This window comes from Ochotona curzoniae, unplaced genomic scaffold (genome assembly GCF_017591425.1).
Source record: "Ochotona curzoniae isolate NIBS_2020 unplaced genomic scaffold, NIBS_Ocur_1.0 contig_883, whole genome shotgun sequence".
In the NCBI taxonomy this organism is placed as follows: Eukaryota; Metazoa; Chordata; class Mammalia; order Lagomorpha; family Ochotonidae; genus Ochotona; species Ochotona curzoniae.
The window spans coordinates 71435047-71448608 of record NW_024466599.1 but is presented as its reverse complement, the minus strand read 5'-3'; the positions used below and the strand labels follow the sequence as shown (position 1 = coordinate 71448608).

General features: G+C 51.1%; 3 protein-coding genes across 5 annotated transcripts in view; 1 reads left to right on the top strand and 2 right to left on the bottom strand.

The window, feature by feature from the left end:
- TBC1D8 (TBC1 domain family member 8) overlaps positions 1 to 1115 on the top strand; it is a 110048-nt gene extending 108933 nt beyond the window's left edge. For both annotated transcript variants that reach the window (XM_040993813.1, XM_040993812.1), the window contains exon 20: positions 135 to 1115. In XM_040993813.1, coding sequence (XP_040849747.1) covers positions 135 to 575 — 441 coding nt within the window. In that variant the 3' untranslated portion in view covers positions 576 to 1115. The remainder of the gene's footprint in view (positions 1 to 134) is intronic.
- A 446-nt stretch (positions 1116 to 1561) lies between these two features.
- Positions 1562 to 6826, bottom strand: RPL31 (ribosomal protein L31). Of its 2 annotated transcripts, XM_040993815.1 has the most exons (5): positions 6747 to 6826; positions 6343 to 6449; positions 2570 to 2695; positions 1897 to 2009; positions 1562 to 1612 (listed from the first exon to the last, which is right to left on the bottom strand). In XM_040993815.1, the coding sequence occupies exons 2-5, from the start codon at positions 6447 to 6449 to the stop codon at positions 1581 to 1583; spliced, it is 378 nt and encodes a 125-aa protein (XP_040849749.1). In that variant the 5' UTR covers positions 6747 to 6826; the 3' UTR covers positions 1562 to 1580. The 2 variants fall into 2 exon arrangements, with proteins under 2 accessions (XP_040849749.1, XP_040849748.1); XM_040993814.1 differs by having other exon boundaries at positions 1562 to 2009.
- A 5666-nt stretch (positions 6827 to 12492) lies between these two features.
- Positions 12493 to 13562, bottom strand: part of NPAS2 (neuronal PAS domain protein 2) — a 150840-nt gene continuing 149770 nt past the window's right edge. Inside the window, exon 21 of the mRNA XM_040993811.1 lies at positions 12493 to 13038. Coding sequence (XP_040849745.1) covers positions 12851 to 13038 — 188 coding nt within the window. The 3' untranslated portion in view covers positions 12493 to 12850. The remainder of the gene's footprint in view (positions 13039 to 13562) is intronic.

The following is a 13562-nucleotide window of genomic DNA, read 5'->3' as shown; positions in this document are numbered from 1 at the left end:
ATTTAGTTCACCCGTTCCTGCCATAATCATCTTAATGAAGGATATCCAGATTTCTTGGTAATGTGACCTGGTTGGCACTGTCCCATAGGGTTGCCTGTCCACACGTTTCTCATACACATTTGTTCTCATTTCAGAGAGAGTTTATCCAGTTCTGTAAAACTTTGTACAGCCTTTTCCACGAGGACCCAGAAGAGAACCACCTGTACCAGGCCATCGCCACGGTCACCACTCTGCTGCTGCAGATTGGAGAAGTGGGCCAGAGCAGCAGCAGCTCCGGGAGCTGCTCCCAGGAGTGCGGGGACGAGCTCCTCGGGGCTGGGGCGCCTTCCCCGGAGGACTCGGTGTTTCCCGAGGTGGACTCCAGGGCATTCCCAGAGACGTCAGAAGGGGACTGGACGGTCTCCCTCGAACACATCCTGGCATCACTTCTGACTGAACAGTCATTGGTCAACTTTTTTGAAAAGCCGCTGGACATTAAATCCAAACTTGAAAATGCCAAGATCAATCAGTACAGTCTCAAGACTTTTGAAATGAGCCACCAGTCACAGGCCGAGTTCAAGCTGAGTAACCTGTAGCAAGTTACACTGGAGCCTGCTGTACCAAAGCAGAGCAGCCTGCGGCGGCACCCGCCCCTGTGCACACTGCCCTGGCAGGGTGTGGCCAAGCAGCCGGCAGCTGTGGCTGGAGAGCTGAAGCCCCACAGCCTTTCTATTTATTCTGAGAACAGATTCCTCAATGCTGTGACTCCACTTCCCTGCTGGCAGATTTGCTGAACTGGGCTTGTCTCTTGGGGCTAGTGTGACTTTTTTTTTTTAATTGCTGGGTGAAACCCACAATTCAGAGTTGTCTCATTAACCCAGAGTAAAAGCCCCGGGCTCTCGTTTTTCATTTGGAACAATGAGACCCCCAGAATGAGGTTTGCCTTTAAGAAAGTAAGAGCCACCTCTCTGTGCAATTGTATTTGACTTTTTTGCACTAATTTTGTTTCAATGCTGGTAATTGAAACCATTTGAATATTTGGTTGTTATCACTTTGTATGTCCTTCCAAAAAGTGTACAAACCATGCTTTTCAATATTGGCCTCCAAGTTTTTCTAATAAGACTTTTTTGCATTGAGCTCTCTTTACGTCATGCTTGTCTTACAGTGCAGACAGTGCCAGTTAACGGGCAGAGCTGGAGACGCTCCAGGTGGCTGACCGCGGGGGCCAGGCACTGCAGTCGTTACTAAGGCTCCTCGGGACAGCACTGCTGGGATCCAATTCCGGCCAGCACCCTGCTCACCTAGCCCTTTACACCTCAGCAGTTTAGCGCCAAGTAGCCGAGATGTTTTCAACTCACAGGTCTTAAAATGTGTTGCAATCGAAATCCTCATCTTAAAAAAAATTAGCTTAGACTCCATGGAACCGTGCAAGTAAAAGCATCAGCCTCACTCCTTCCATGTCAGACCCTCACTGTCCAAGACAGGAACCCCTACTTGGGAAAGTATTTCCACATGAGGTCATAACCGTAACTGGGTACTGCTTTAAGGCAGACAAGCACACACAATACTGCTAGGAAAGAAGGGCAGTCTTACAACTTTATTTAGTTCTCATCCACATTGACAGTCTGTAGATCTGAAAGGAAAAAAAAAAGTAACCTTAGAACCTTTCAGTGTCTCCATGCACACGTTAGCCGGTCCCTGAACACCCCAAACCGTTTCTACAAGGGCTCTGCTGTCCCGCTCTACAAGCTAAACGGACTTGTCTGTTCCCATAGCAACATCTGACTATGCCGGTGACGTTCCCCTGCCGCGTTACCAGGCATTAAAGGTGCCCAAAGGTCAGACTGGACCAGATGCCTAATAAAAGGGTTGAATCCTCTTTCCATTCCAGAAGGCTCGTCGTCGTAGGAGACTTACTTTTGAAAGTGGTGACAGGCACGTAGGTAACCAGAGTATAGAGCTTGTTGGGTGAATCTTCATCCTCGTTCCGCTTCCTGGACAGCCTCACGCGGATGCGGTACGGGACGTTCCTGACAAACACGTGCCAGCAAAGTCAGTGTCAGCCTCCACGGCGGGCAGCTGCACCCACACAGCCCAGCCCGCTTCTACTGCTGTCCTCACACATCAACTGGCCACTCTAACCCCCTGGGACACAACCACATCCCAGGACAGGCCTGTTCAGGTTAAAGCAGCCGTCACTGCTGCCCAACCCATTGAGCACAGATGCGAGTCCAACTGAACTAGGTCTTTCCCCCCCTTTATTAGGGCCAAGTTTCCTAGTAAATATCAAATTCCCCAAATCGGTTTTGTCTGCTACATCACATACACCCCATGTCTGCAGGACTGGTGCCACCTCCTTGGGACACTTCTCTATGGGTCTAACAACTGCCAGACGGCTGGTCCCAGCCCAACCATGAAAGGAGCTCCTCAGATGCACCTCACCTACACTGACCCTTTGACTTTGGCTGGTGCCCCCCACCCATGAACCCCGTGATGTCCTGCACAGCTTACCCCCCCACCCATTAAACTGCTGTGAGCTGGCTAAGCTGGTGTCCCCTCCACAGACACCTTCACACTCGGAACTTCATACCTTATTCCTTTGGCCCACACAGCTTTGTTGAGCCTTGTATCAATGCGCACATCTGGTGTACCCATTTCTTTCATGGCAAACTTCCGGATCTCCTTCAGCGCCCGGGGAGCTCGCTTCTTGAAGCCCCTGGATTCAAACATAAGCAATTGAGTCACTCAGCACCCAAATACATAATCTCATCTCCATAAACCTTCACACACACACACACACATCCCTACCTTCCAGCAGCTGGAATTTAAGACTTGAGACAAACTGCATGCACTCAGAATACAACTTGGTAGTGTCACACATTTTAAGATCTATTTGGGGCCTGGTGCAATAGTGTCGTGGCTAAAGTCCTCGCCTTGAATGCACCGGGATCCCATATGGGCCCCTGGTTCTAATCCTGGCAGCCCCACTTCCCATCCAGCTCCCTGCTTGTGGCCTGGGAAGGCAGTAGGGAAAGCCCAAAGACTTGGGACCCTTGGGCCCCTGCACCTGGGTTGGAGACCCGGAAAAAGCTCCTGGCTCTGGATTGGCTCAGCTCCGGCCTTTGCAGGAACTTGGGGAGTGAATCATCAGATGGAAAATTTTCCTGTGTCTTTCTTCTCTGTATATCTTTCTAATAAAAATATATAAATCAAAGTTTATTCTATCAACCTGCACTACTTTAATGTCTTACAGGTAGAATAAATTCCTGTTCAAGGTAAGCGAAGTCACCTGATGGTAAAGCTGTTAGCACTACACACATCGCTTCTCAGCCTTTTGGCTAAGAGCAAGTGAAGACTACACAGCATCAGGCCCGGCGGCGTGGCCTAGCGGCTAAAGTCCTTGCCTCGAGCGCCGGGCTCCCATACGGGTGCCGGTTCGAATCCCAGCAGCTCCACTTCCCGTGCTTGTGACCTGGGAGGGCAGTTAAGGACAGCCCAAAGCCTCGGGACCCTGAACCCACGTGGGAGACCTGGAGGATGTTCCTGGCTCCAGATCCGACCAGCTTCGGACCGGAAGATCTTCCCTATCTCTCCTCTGTATAAAACAAATGGCGCCCGGTGGCGCCGCCTAGCGGCTAAAGCCCTCGCTTTGAGCGCTGGGATCCCATAGGGGCCAGTTCTAATCCTGGCATGCTCCACTTTCCATCCAGCTCCCTGCTTGTGGCTGGGAAAGCCTTAGACTTGGGACCCTGCACCATGGGTTGGAGACCTGGGAAATTTTCCTGTGTCTCTATTCTATCTATCTGCTTTATTGTCTTACAGGTAGAGTAAATTCCTGCTCAATAAGCGAAGTCACCTGATGGTAAAGCTGTTAGCACTACAAACATCGCTTCTCAGCCTTTTGGCTAAGAGCAAGTGAAGACTACACAGCATCAGGCCCGGCGGCGTGGCCTAGCGGCTAAAGTCCTTGCCTCGAGCGCCGGGCTCCCATATGGGCGCCGGTTCTAATCCCGGCAGCTCCACTTCCTATTTCTCCTCTCTGTATATCTGAGTTTGTAATGAAAATAAAATAAATCCTTTTTTTAAAAAAAATAAAAACTTTCCTCTAGGCATACCAAATGGTTAGCCAACTTACTGTGTTTGGGAAAACAGTGCAAGATACTCCAAGTACTTGAGGCCCTGTCACCCACACAGGAAATCCGGATGGAGTTCCAGGCTTTGTCCTGGCTTAGCAGCAAGCTCTCCCCAATTCTGTCAAACAAGCATCTCTAAAGGGGATCACAGGCTTTAGTAAACAGTTAAGGTAACACCTGCGCCTCGGCTGTAATGACCACGGCCATTTACGAGGAAGCTTTCAGGTGTAAGGAAACAGCACCGCTGCTCTGAAACAGGCCCATGCGCAGTAGGACTCAGGCAAGTAAGTGGACTATTACATGTCAGCTGTAGCTCCCTGGCTCATAAGCTAACTGAAAGATTAGAGAATAAACCATGCTTGGGGTAGGCCAGAGAAGCCAGAACCCTGGACATGGCACTGCCCCCGTTCACAGAACTAGCAGCAGAGACGAGGGGAAACAGTGCAGTAGGACAACATTAGAATACCTAGTGGAGGGCCCGGTAGCTAGGTAGCGAAATGCTCACCTTGCATGCCCAGGATCCCATATGGGTGCTGCTCTGTGTCCCGGCAAAGCAGTCGAGGATGGCCCAAAGCCTTGCCACCCTGCACCCGCGTGGGAGACCTGGAAGATGATCCTGACTGGCTGAGTTCTGCCCGCTGCAGCTTCTTTGGGGTGTGAATCAGCAGATGCAGGACCTCTCGCTATTTCCTGTATATCTGCCTTTCCAATAAAATAACCTTTCAAAAAGAGTGGGGGAGCCACACGCGGTGGCCTAGCAGCTAAATCCTCGTGTCAGACGCGCCAGTTCTAGTCCTGGCAGCTCCACTTCCCATCCATCTCCCCGCTTGTGGCCTGGGAAAGCAGTCGAGGCCGGCCCAAAGCCTTGGGACCCTGCACCGGTGTGGGAGGCCTGGAGGAGGATCCTGGCTTCAGATAGGCTAAGCTCCAGCCACTGCAGCCACTTGGGAAGTGAATCATTGGATGAAAATCTGTCTCTCCTCCAGTCTGTTTGACTTTCTAGTAAGAACACATAAATGTTAAAAGAAAAAAAAAAGTGGGAGAGGCACTGGCCTAGCAGTTCGGACCCACACAGGACTGCAGGTGGACTCAGGGAGGGAGCAGTGACGCTCACATGCACCCTTCTTGGAGAGCTGAACCAAGTTCCTGGCTCCCAGCCTGGCAGCCCCCGGGAGCTCTGCCTCGCCAACAAATCAGAAACATCTACATCCAGGAACAAGCACAGCCTTTAAAAAAATTTTTTTTAAATTTTTTATTATATTTTGACAATCTTTACATAGTCAATTAGTGCTTGGAGTGGCAAGATTGGCTGCGATTCATAACTGTTGAAATATCAAAACCACATGAGCAAGATCCTCAGAGCATGCCCTGCATTCGGGACCTGGGGAGAGTGGGAAATTGGGTGGGCCTTCTCCCTTAATACCCCCTTTAAACATGAAGGAAACAACAGGGACAAAAATACTAGCCTTATCCATTTTCCTGTAGCCCTTGACCCTTTTTACCCTAATTACCTATGTAAAGATTGTCAAAAAAAAAAAAAAAAAAAGCACAGCCTTTAAATGGACCAAGTCCGAGAAAGCTCAACACACAGGGGTGTAAGAATCCGAGGAACAGCAAGTGAAATGGGACCAAACCACGGGGTTTGGCTACCCAGGCAGGGCCACGGCCAGCTTGATTTAGTAGCACTGTCCGTCCCAGGCTCTCCCACATCCACCCAGCCCGGCAGCACAGCGGACACTCACTCCGCCTGCAGACGCACAGCTGGCGCGTGTTCGGAGAGCATCCTCTCTCCACCTGCCCCTATTCCAGTCACCTGGGGGACAGTGCATGCCCTGCCCCACACTCGGGCCCAACATCCCCGGGGGCTGCGAAGCGACGCCGTCCTTGGAGCCGTTCACAGCAGGAAACGCCAAGGAACAGTGGGAACCGTCCACGTTCCCATGAGCAGCTAAGCAGCCCGCAGGGCGCGGAGCCCCAGCTGCAGTGCACCCCGACAGCTCCGCATCCCAGGCCGCAGTGCACCCCGACATCGCCGAAGCACAGGCCTCAGTGCACCCCGACAGCTCCGCAGCCCAGGCCGCAGTGCACCCCGACAGCTCCGCATCCCAGGCCGCAGTGCACCCCGACAGCTCCGCAGCCCAGGCCGTAGTGCACCCAGACATCGCCGCAGCCCAGGCCGCAGTGCACCCGAACCCGCCGCAGCCCCACGCACCCCCGGCCGGCCACTCACACTCCATGGATGCGCTTGTGGATGTTGATGGTGTACTCCCGCGTCACCACCTCGTTGATGGCGGAACGACCCTTCTTCTTCTCGCCGCCCTTCTTCGCGGGAGCCATCTACACGGAGACCACGGGGAAGAGCTCAGAGAAGGAACGAGCCCAAGGCCGCCGGGGGAGGCTCGGCCGGCCGCCAGTGCCCGGGTCCGAGTCCGGGAAGGCCGGCCGCCACCGCCCGAGTCCGGCTCCCGCTGGCCATCCTGCGCCTCCCACAGGCCCGCCAAGCCGCGGGTCCTCATCTGCCCGGAATGCGGAGTCGGCAGCTGGGTCAGCCGGGACCCCGGCGGCCCGCTTAGCACAATCCCGGAGCAGGATGGAAGCCGATTCTCCAAGCCGGGACACGGCGACCGTACTCACCTCGTAGGGCCCAAGCCAGAAAGGAAGAACGCGCAGGATTGTGGGACAGAGAAGACAGGGGCGGCGGGGACAACTTCCGGTTTGGCGGCCGGGGAGGGCGCGCCCGTGACGTCGAAAGAGCGCGCCGGAGGGCGGAGCGAGCGGGCGGGCCCAGGCTGGGAGGCGTGTTGCTGCGCCGGGGCTGCTGGAAGGGGCTTGCTGGGCGGGAGCAGGGCCTGGGGGCGAAGGAGCGGTTTGCTTCCGCCTGTTCGGTCTTTCGTTGCCTCCACCAGTGCGTGTCAGGTGCTGTACCTAGAGATCGGTCCCCGAGGGAGGTCATACACAACTCGGGATGAGAACGCTTGATGTGCCACATGGCTTCCTGGCGCTGGAGCGCGTGGGAAGAGGGATAGGTCGAGTCGAGCCCCCCGACCTCCCCCAGAGGGGTTTCAGCAGAGGACACGTTCTGGTATCTTTGCTCTGCAGGCCGGAGGCAGGCTGCAGCAGGCGCGCTGTGATGGCCCTCAGGGACCCGGTCTGGACCCCCTCCTCTAGGGCAGGAGGTGGGGAAGGGGGCGGCGCGCGCTCGTCCCAAACACAGTGCATCCGGCTTGGAGAGCACTCCCCTGCCCAAAGCAAGTGGGGCCTCGTGGTGGGTTACCTTTCCTTTCTGTACCCCCCCTCCCATCACTGGGGTTGTATTAACAGAAAGGGGAGGGGTACAGTGGGCTTTGACCTGCTGACTTCCACGCTCATCTCTTTGTTTCTGACTGCACATCTTTGTCTTCTCCCTGCGGCGCCTGGTCCTGACTCACACTTGATGGCTCTTTTGGGGTCACTGCTGTGACCTGACTCTACCTCACTTTCCGGAGGCTGGGGTGTTAATTCCATTCTTTCTATCTGGATTCCAGGTTGTTTTTGTGTTTCGTTTTTTTAAAAGATTTATCTTTTTTTTTCTTTTTTTTTTTTTGGAAAAGCAGATTTACAGAGAGCAGACAGAAAGATCTCCCATCCACTGGTTCACTCCCCAAATGGCACAACAGCCCGAGCTGAGCTCATCAGGAGCCAGGCACTTCTTCCAGGTCTCCCACATGGGTGCAGGGTCCCAAGGCTTTGGGCCGTCCTCGACTGCCTTCCCAGGCCACAGGCAGGGAGCTGGATGGGAAGTGGAGCAACCTGGATGTGAGTCGCACTGATGTGGGATCCTGGCGCTTGGAGGTGGAGGATTAGCCAATTGAGCCATTGTCCCTGGTGCTGGATTCCAGCTGTTAGACGAGGGCACTCAAGGGCCTGCTTGGAAAGCCTTGCTTGGGGAGCTAAAGAATGTGACTGTGGTCAGAAGCTGGCTGCTAGCTTTGGGGAGAATGGTCGATGAAATCACATTAAAAAAAAAAAAAACAGTCTTGTATCATGTGTAACAGGTTCTGCAGGAGATATAAAGGGATTGCTTGACTCTGAACAAAGCACAGGGACAGAGCCTGGCACAGTAGCCTAGTAGCTAAAGTCCTTGCCTTGCATGCGCCAGGATCCCATATGGGCGCTGGTTCATATCCTGACTGTTCCACTTCCCAACTGGCTGTTTCTTGTGGCCTGGGAAAGCAGTCAAGGACAGCCCTTGGGACCCTGCACCCTCGTGGGAGACCAAGAAAAAGCTCTTGGATCCTAGCTTCAGATGGGCTCAGTCCAGCTGTTGCAGCCACTTGGGGAGTGAATCAGTGGATGGAAGATCTTTCTATATCTCCTTCTCTCTGTAAATCTGACTTTGCAATAAAAATAAATTTAAAAAAAAAGCGTGGGGACCAGACGCAACGATAAGATAAGTTCTGGGAGATGTGTTGCTCAGTGTGCACACGTCAAGGTTGTACTCACAACCTAGAGGGTTTAGTGTACGACACACCTCTGGCCTACTCCTTCGTGTATGTGGTCTGTTGACTGGAACATGGTTCTGTAGTGCCTGGCTATGTTTCCAGGTTCATTAGAGTAGTAACAGAAACAGCACTTAAACCCCACACAGCCCTTGTTCTCAAGCTTGGGCGTCTGGATTTTTAATTTGTACTGCTTCAGAAGGTTTCTTTCTTTGTTTTTGGAGGGTAGTTGATTTCATGCTTTGGGATAGAAAAAGAAAAATATATCAAGACATGCCCCTGATCCTAAAAAAGAAATCTGGAATCGTGTGTCTTCCAGGCAATGTCAAAAAGATCAAGGAGCCACACGAGGGGACAAACTACTGAATGCTTAGGCTGGACCTGTTTGAGACTAAAATAACAACGGCTCACTAGAAAAGCTTACTTTTTAGAAAACGAGTTCATGACTTCATGCTTAAAATCAAACATGAGTTATTTAAAAAGGGAATTGTAGCTTAAACGGAAGTCAGTATCAAACATGTACCTAAGTGTGACTTGACAAAAATCCTATTAAAAAAATATTGTTTCTGATGACCATTTGTCCATGGAGAAATTAACATTCTGCTGTTTGGGTTTATCATGAAACTCGTGTGAATTGCCTGGAAAGCTGGTACTGACATGTCCCCGGAGGATCCACATCGTCACTTCTCTAGGACACTGGAGCTGACCTTATGGTTGTAACTATCCAGTCTAAAGAGACCAAGTAAATTAGTTTTATACTAGACGCTCCAATAGGCAAGAATGCAAAATATCATAGCTTAGAACAGTGTAAGAGTGTGCCGATTCACCGTATTTCCTGTATAAACAAAATTGTAGAATTAAGGAATTTGGGTTGCCATTAGAGGGTGGAAGATGACATTTTAATCCAGTTTACAATATCTCAAGCTTAGTACATTCCAGACTACACAATTAGACCCTTCTCGGGAGCCAAGACTTTATACTTTTCCAAACAGAAAGGTCATGCTTTTCTCTGGAACTAGGATAGAGCTGCAAAAAAGATTTTCTAATGAGCAAAATTTAATGACTCAATAGCTTAGGGATTAAACCTCCCATGTTTGTGGGTCGAGAGAACTATTATACAATGAGTCTCCCGAGTTTACCCAAATTCTGAACACGTGTGACTTGAGCAAAGCTAAATTAAATTAGGAGCATGTCACACCCCACCCTCATCCAATGGCTAGGATACTCTAGGACAATAAATATACTGTTATCATTAAAAATCTTGTTCCACTTAGAAGGATTCTGACATTCAATTAAAATACACAATCTTTTACAGAAAATTCTGACCTGTAAATCTTTGAGTTGACAACATTAAGCTAAAAAAAAAAGTTACATATGGCTTTTCTTTTTAAAAGGGTGATCTTTCCTTTCTGATTCTTTGGAAGTTTTCCTAGCATATGCAAAATACTTAGACTTACTGCTCATCTTCTCCCACCCCACCCCACCCCAACTTTTTTTAGGACTAAGGCAATTACATCAACTCTTGTCAGATGCAGTTCTATAGTGTCACCTTGTGCCATCTGAAACTGATCATAGAACTGTGGCCTAGCAGGGGCATCACCAAAGATCCCTTACCAGGTCCACCCTAGTCCCAGCTCTCACTAGCAGGTGCTGCAGCCTGGCTTAGGCCCAACCTGTCCCCAGCCCCAGCTTTCCTGTGCACCAGTGGGTTCTGTGGCCTAGTCAGGGGGCAGAGAATACCAAAGAACCCCTGCTGGACCTGTTCCAGAGACGATTGCTGAGTTTCTGTAGATGCTTTGGCCTGACCTAATGGAAGCCCCTTCTGACCCACCTATCTCAGCTCCTTTGATTGCCTGTGGGTGCAGTGGCCCTGTCCAGTCTGTGGAAGCCCTAATATATGTCAAACAAACCCTCAGTGGCTCTCATTCCAACCAGTCCCCTGCCTCTTCCCTTCTTCCCCCAACAATTTGCACATGATGCAGTAATGGCAGTGGGGTGGCCCCAGTTGGCATATACCTGTGATAGCATGCAAGGTGCTCCAGCTCTTCCCTACGGAACTTAAAAAAAAAAAAAAAGAAAGTATGCTGGCACACTGGTAGCGTTAACACATAGTTGGCATTAACCAGGCCCAGAATGCCTGCCAGCCACTGGCTATTTTTCTCCCAGCAGTGTAACATTTGCCCAGGTACAAGGCAACCTAGGCAGTTGCCCACCGCTGGGGGCTGGCTGCTCCTTTTCCAATTCAGCTTTCTGCTAATATGCCTGAGAAAGCAGCAAAAGATGGCCCAAGTCCTTGGGTACCTGAACCCACACGGAAAACCTGGAGGAAGCACCTGGCTTCAGATTGGCCCAGCTCTGGCCATTTGGGGAGTCAAGCAGTAGTTGAAAGATCTGTGTCTATCTCTGTTCTCTCTGTGACTCTGCCTTTCAAATAATATAAAATCTTTAAAGAAAAAAAAAAGATTGGGAACCTGATGGGTGGATGCACATTGCAACTCAAAAGCCTAATGCCATCACCCCACTTACTGTTTGCCTCCTGTTCCTTTTGGTGTCTTTGGTTGTACTTGGGAGTATAGTAATTGTGACTGAGCATGGAAATCTGCAGAAATTTTCATGGTTTTGGAACACTTTGAAGTCAAACAGTTCAAGAATTTTTGGAACATCTTGGAAATTCTTAAAAAGAGTTAAGAAACGACCAATTAGTAGATATATGCATGGATGTATATCAAGGGACAGAAGGAGTTATAAAAAAATCTGTTAATTTATTACAAAATGTCCACTCACAGAAAGACACAGAAATGTTGGATACTTTTTATATATTGGGGAAAGGAACTGCTGTCTCAGTACAAAATAATTTACACATAATCCATACAATTTTATTTTATATAGAAATAGTTCATTATTACAACAGCTGTACAATTCACTACACTTCGTCTTATAATTACATAAAATCTTTTCTTTAGAAACATCTCAACAAAACATACAAAAAAAGCAAAGTGCATTTGGAAAAGGGAAATGCAACCACCGGAGCATCATGAAAGACACCGAGAAAGATGCAGGGTTCTTGCTCCAAGGGCTGCAGGTGATGGGGGCCCTCCCAGGCCTGCAGCACCCCACTTCCCAACCCTCAGGCCTCCAGGGGTCCCAGGTGATGGGGGCCCTCCAAGGCCTGCAGCACCCCACTTCCCAACACTTAGGCCTCCAAGGGCCGCAGGTGATGGGGGCCCTCCCAGGCCTGCAGCACCCCACTTCCCAACCCTCAGGCCTCCAGGGGCTGCAGGTGATGGGGGGCCCTCCCAGGCCTGCAGCACCCCACTTCCCAACCTTCAGGCCTCCAGGGGCTCCAGGTGATGGGGGGCCCTCCCAGGCCTGCAGCACCCAACTTTCCAACCCTCAGGCCTCCGAGCCTCCCATCCTCACTAGAGTTCCTCAACTGCTGTTGTGCTTAAGTCCACCTCTGTAGTTGCAATCAACAAAGTAAACAGGAAATAGTCCAGTGTTCTATTGGGGGAAGGAAGTGAGGGGTTGGAGGGTGGGGTGGGATGGGGAATGAAGAGGGAAGATCATCACCAGTATGGCAGGGGGTGTAGAACCTCAATCCTTTAGGGTTTAGACCAGAGGGGATGGAATTGCAGCTTGGCTAATAACAACCAGCTTTGCTATCTGATTAGTGAGCTGTTTTTGTTAACCGAGGCCTCCACGTGAAGTCATGAGACCTTATTATTAAAAAAGGGAAAAAAAGTGCCTAAGTTATTTTTTCTGTGCAGCTGTGCAAATTAAAACAAAAATAACCATTTAGAAATAATGAAAAATAACCTCTTCATTCTCTTTCTCTCATAGATCTCTGACTCAGTCCTTCTCAAATGCAAAGGAAAACCCACCTAGAATGAGAAGGCCAGCAAGTGGGAGTGGACGGGCCGGTTCCAGGGGAGCGACCCCTGCACGCTGGGGGACGCAGCAAGGTGTGCTCTCTGTGAAGGCTAACTGAGCCACAGGGTGTGCACCTGTCCAGTTCCCGTTCCTATGGCTGTAGAGTGCGTCCCAGAAGCTCGGAGGCAAGGGAGACACAGCTGGTATTCCGAGTCATTTCCCACTGCACCGGCAGCGTGCCCAGCGCCCAGCGAGGTGTTTATCACCTGGTAGCTCTGAGATGTGTGCACAAAAGCCTAGGGTGTCACTCAAACTCCCATGGCCGTCATCCCTCCCCTCACTCCATTGGTTAAAGCTGATTTCGTCCTGACTTCAGTCCCAGGGCGAAGACTACCGGGGTGGTTGCTGGAGGCCAGTGGACTCAGACAGACTGCTGAGCCTTCGGGGTGGTCGTTGGGGCTGTGGCTGCACGGGGGGCGGTGGCAGAGGGCCGTAGCTCAGGGTCCCCGGCTGTTGGGAGTAGGTGGAGAGGATGAATGAGTCCTGCTGCTCACTGTGCAAGGACGCTGGTGCCTGCATCAGGGTGGAAAAGCAGAAGGTGGTTCTGAGAAGTGGGGCTTCAGAGCCCTTCTCAGTACCCAGGAGGCAGGTGGGGGCAGGGCCCTGCAGGTGCAGCCTGACCAGAGGCTCTTCCTCCTTGGATGGATGGCAGGGGTACTGACTAGGGACCAGGCTGCCCCAGGTAAGGGTCAATGCTGAAACTGTTTTCCAACAGAGGACAGGGTGGGGTGAGCTGGGGTGTTTCTTCTGGCCCCAGGGACATCTTTCCCAGGCGGTGGTTCCCGAGCCTCATATTTCAGATTTCCAGGTAGCCTGGATGTTTCGATAGGAGGCTGATGAATGAATGTAGAACCCGTAGGCTGGCATTCAATCTGTGTGCTTTCTTACTGCTGGGGTTCCATAGCCATTTTCAAATCTGCCAGGCATCAGCGTCAGCTAAGAAGCAGATGCTTCACCAGGTCAAAGATAGGCTCTGGAAACTTCTCTTATCTCCATGAAACTCAGGTGTTCAGAGCTGTACATGCTGCACACTTCTGCCCAC

What these genes read in the sequence shown, in the direction of transcription:
- RPL31 (XM_040993814.1), bottom strand. Translation starts at nt 6,449, where the DNA reads ATGGCTCCCGCGAAGAAGGGCGGCGAGAAGAAGAAGGGTCGTTCCGCC. An exon ending in CACAAGCGCATCCATGGAGT is followed by an intron (nt 2,696 to 6,342) that starts GTGAGTGGCCGG and finishes GTTTGAATCCAG; the next exon opens with GGGCTTCAAGAAGCGAGCTC. An exon ending in GTGTGGGCCAAAGGAATAAG is followed by an intron (nt 2,010 to 2,569) that starts GTATGAAGTTCC and finishes CGTGTTTGTCAG; the next exon opens with GAACGTCCCGTACCGCATCC.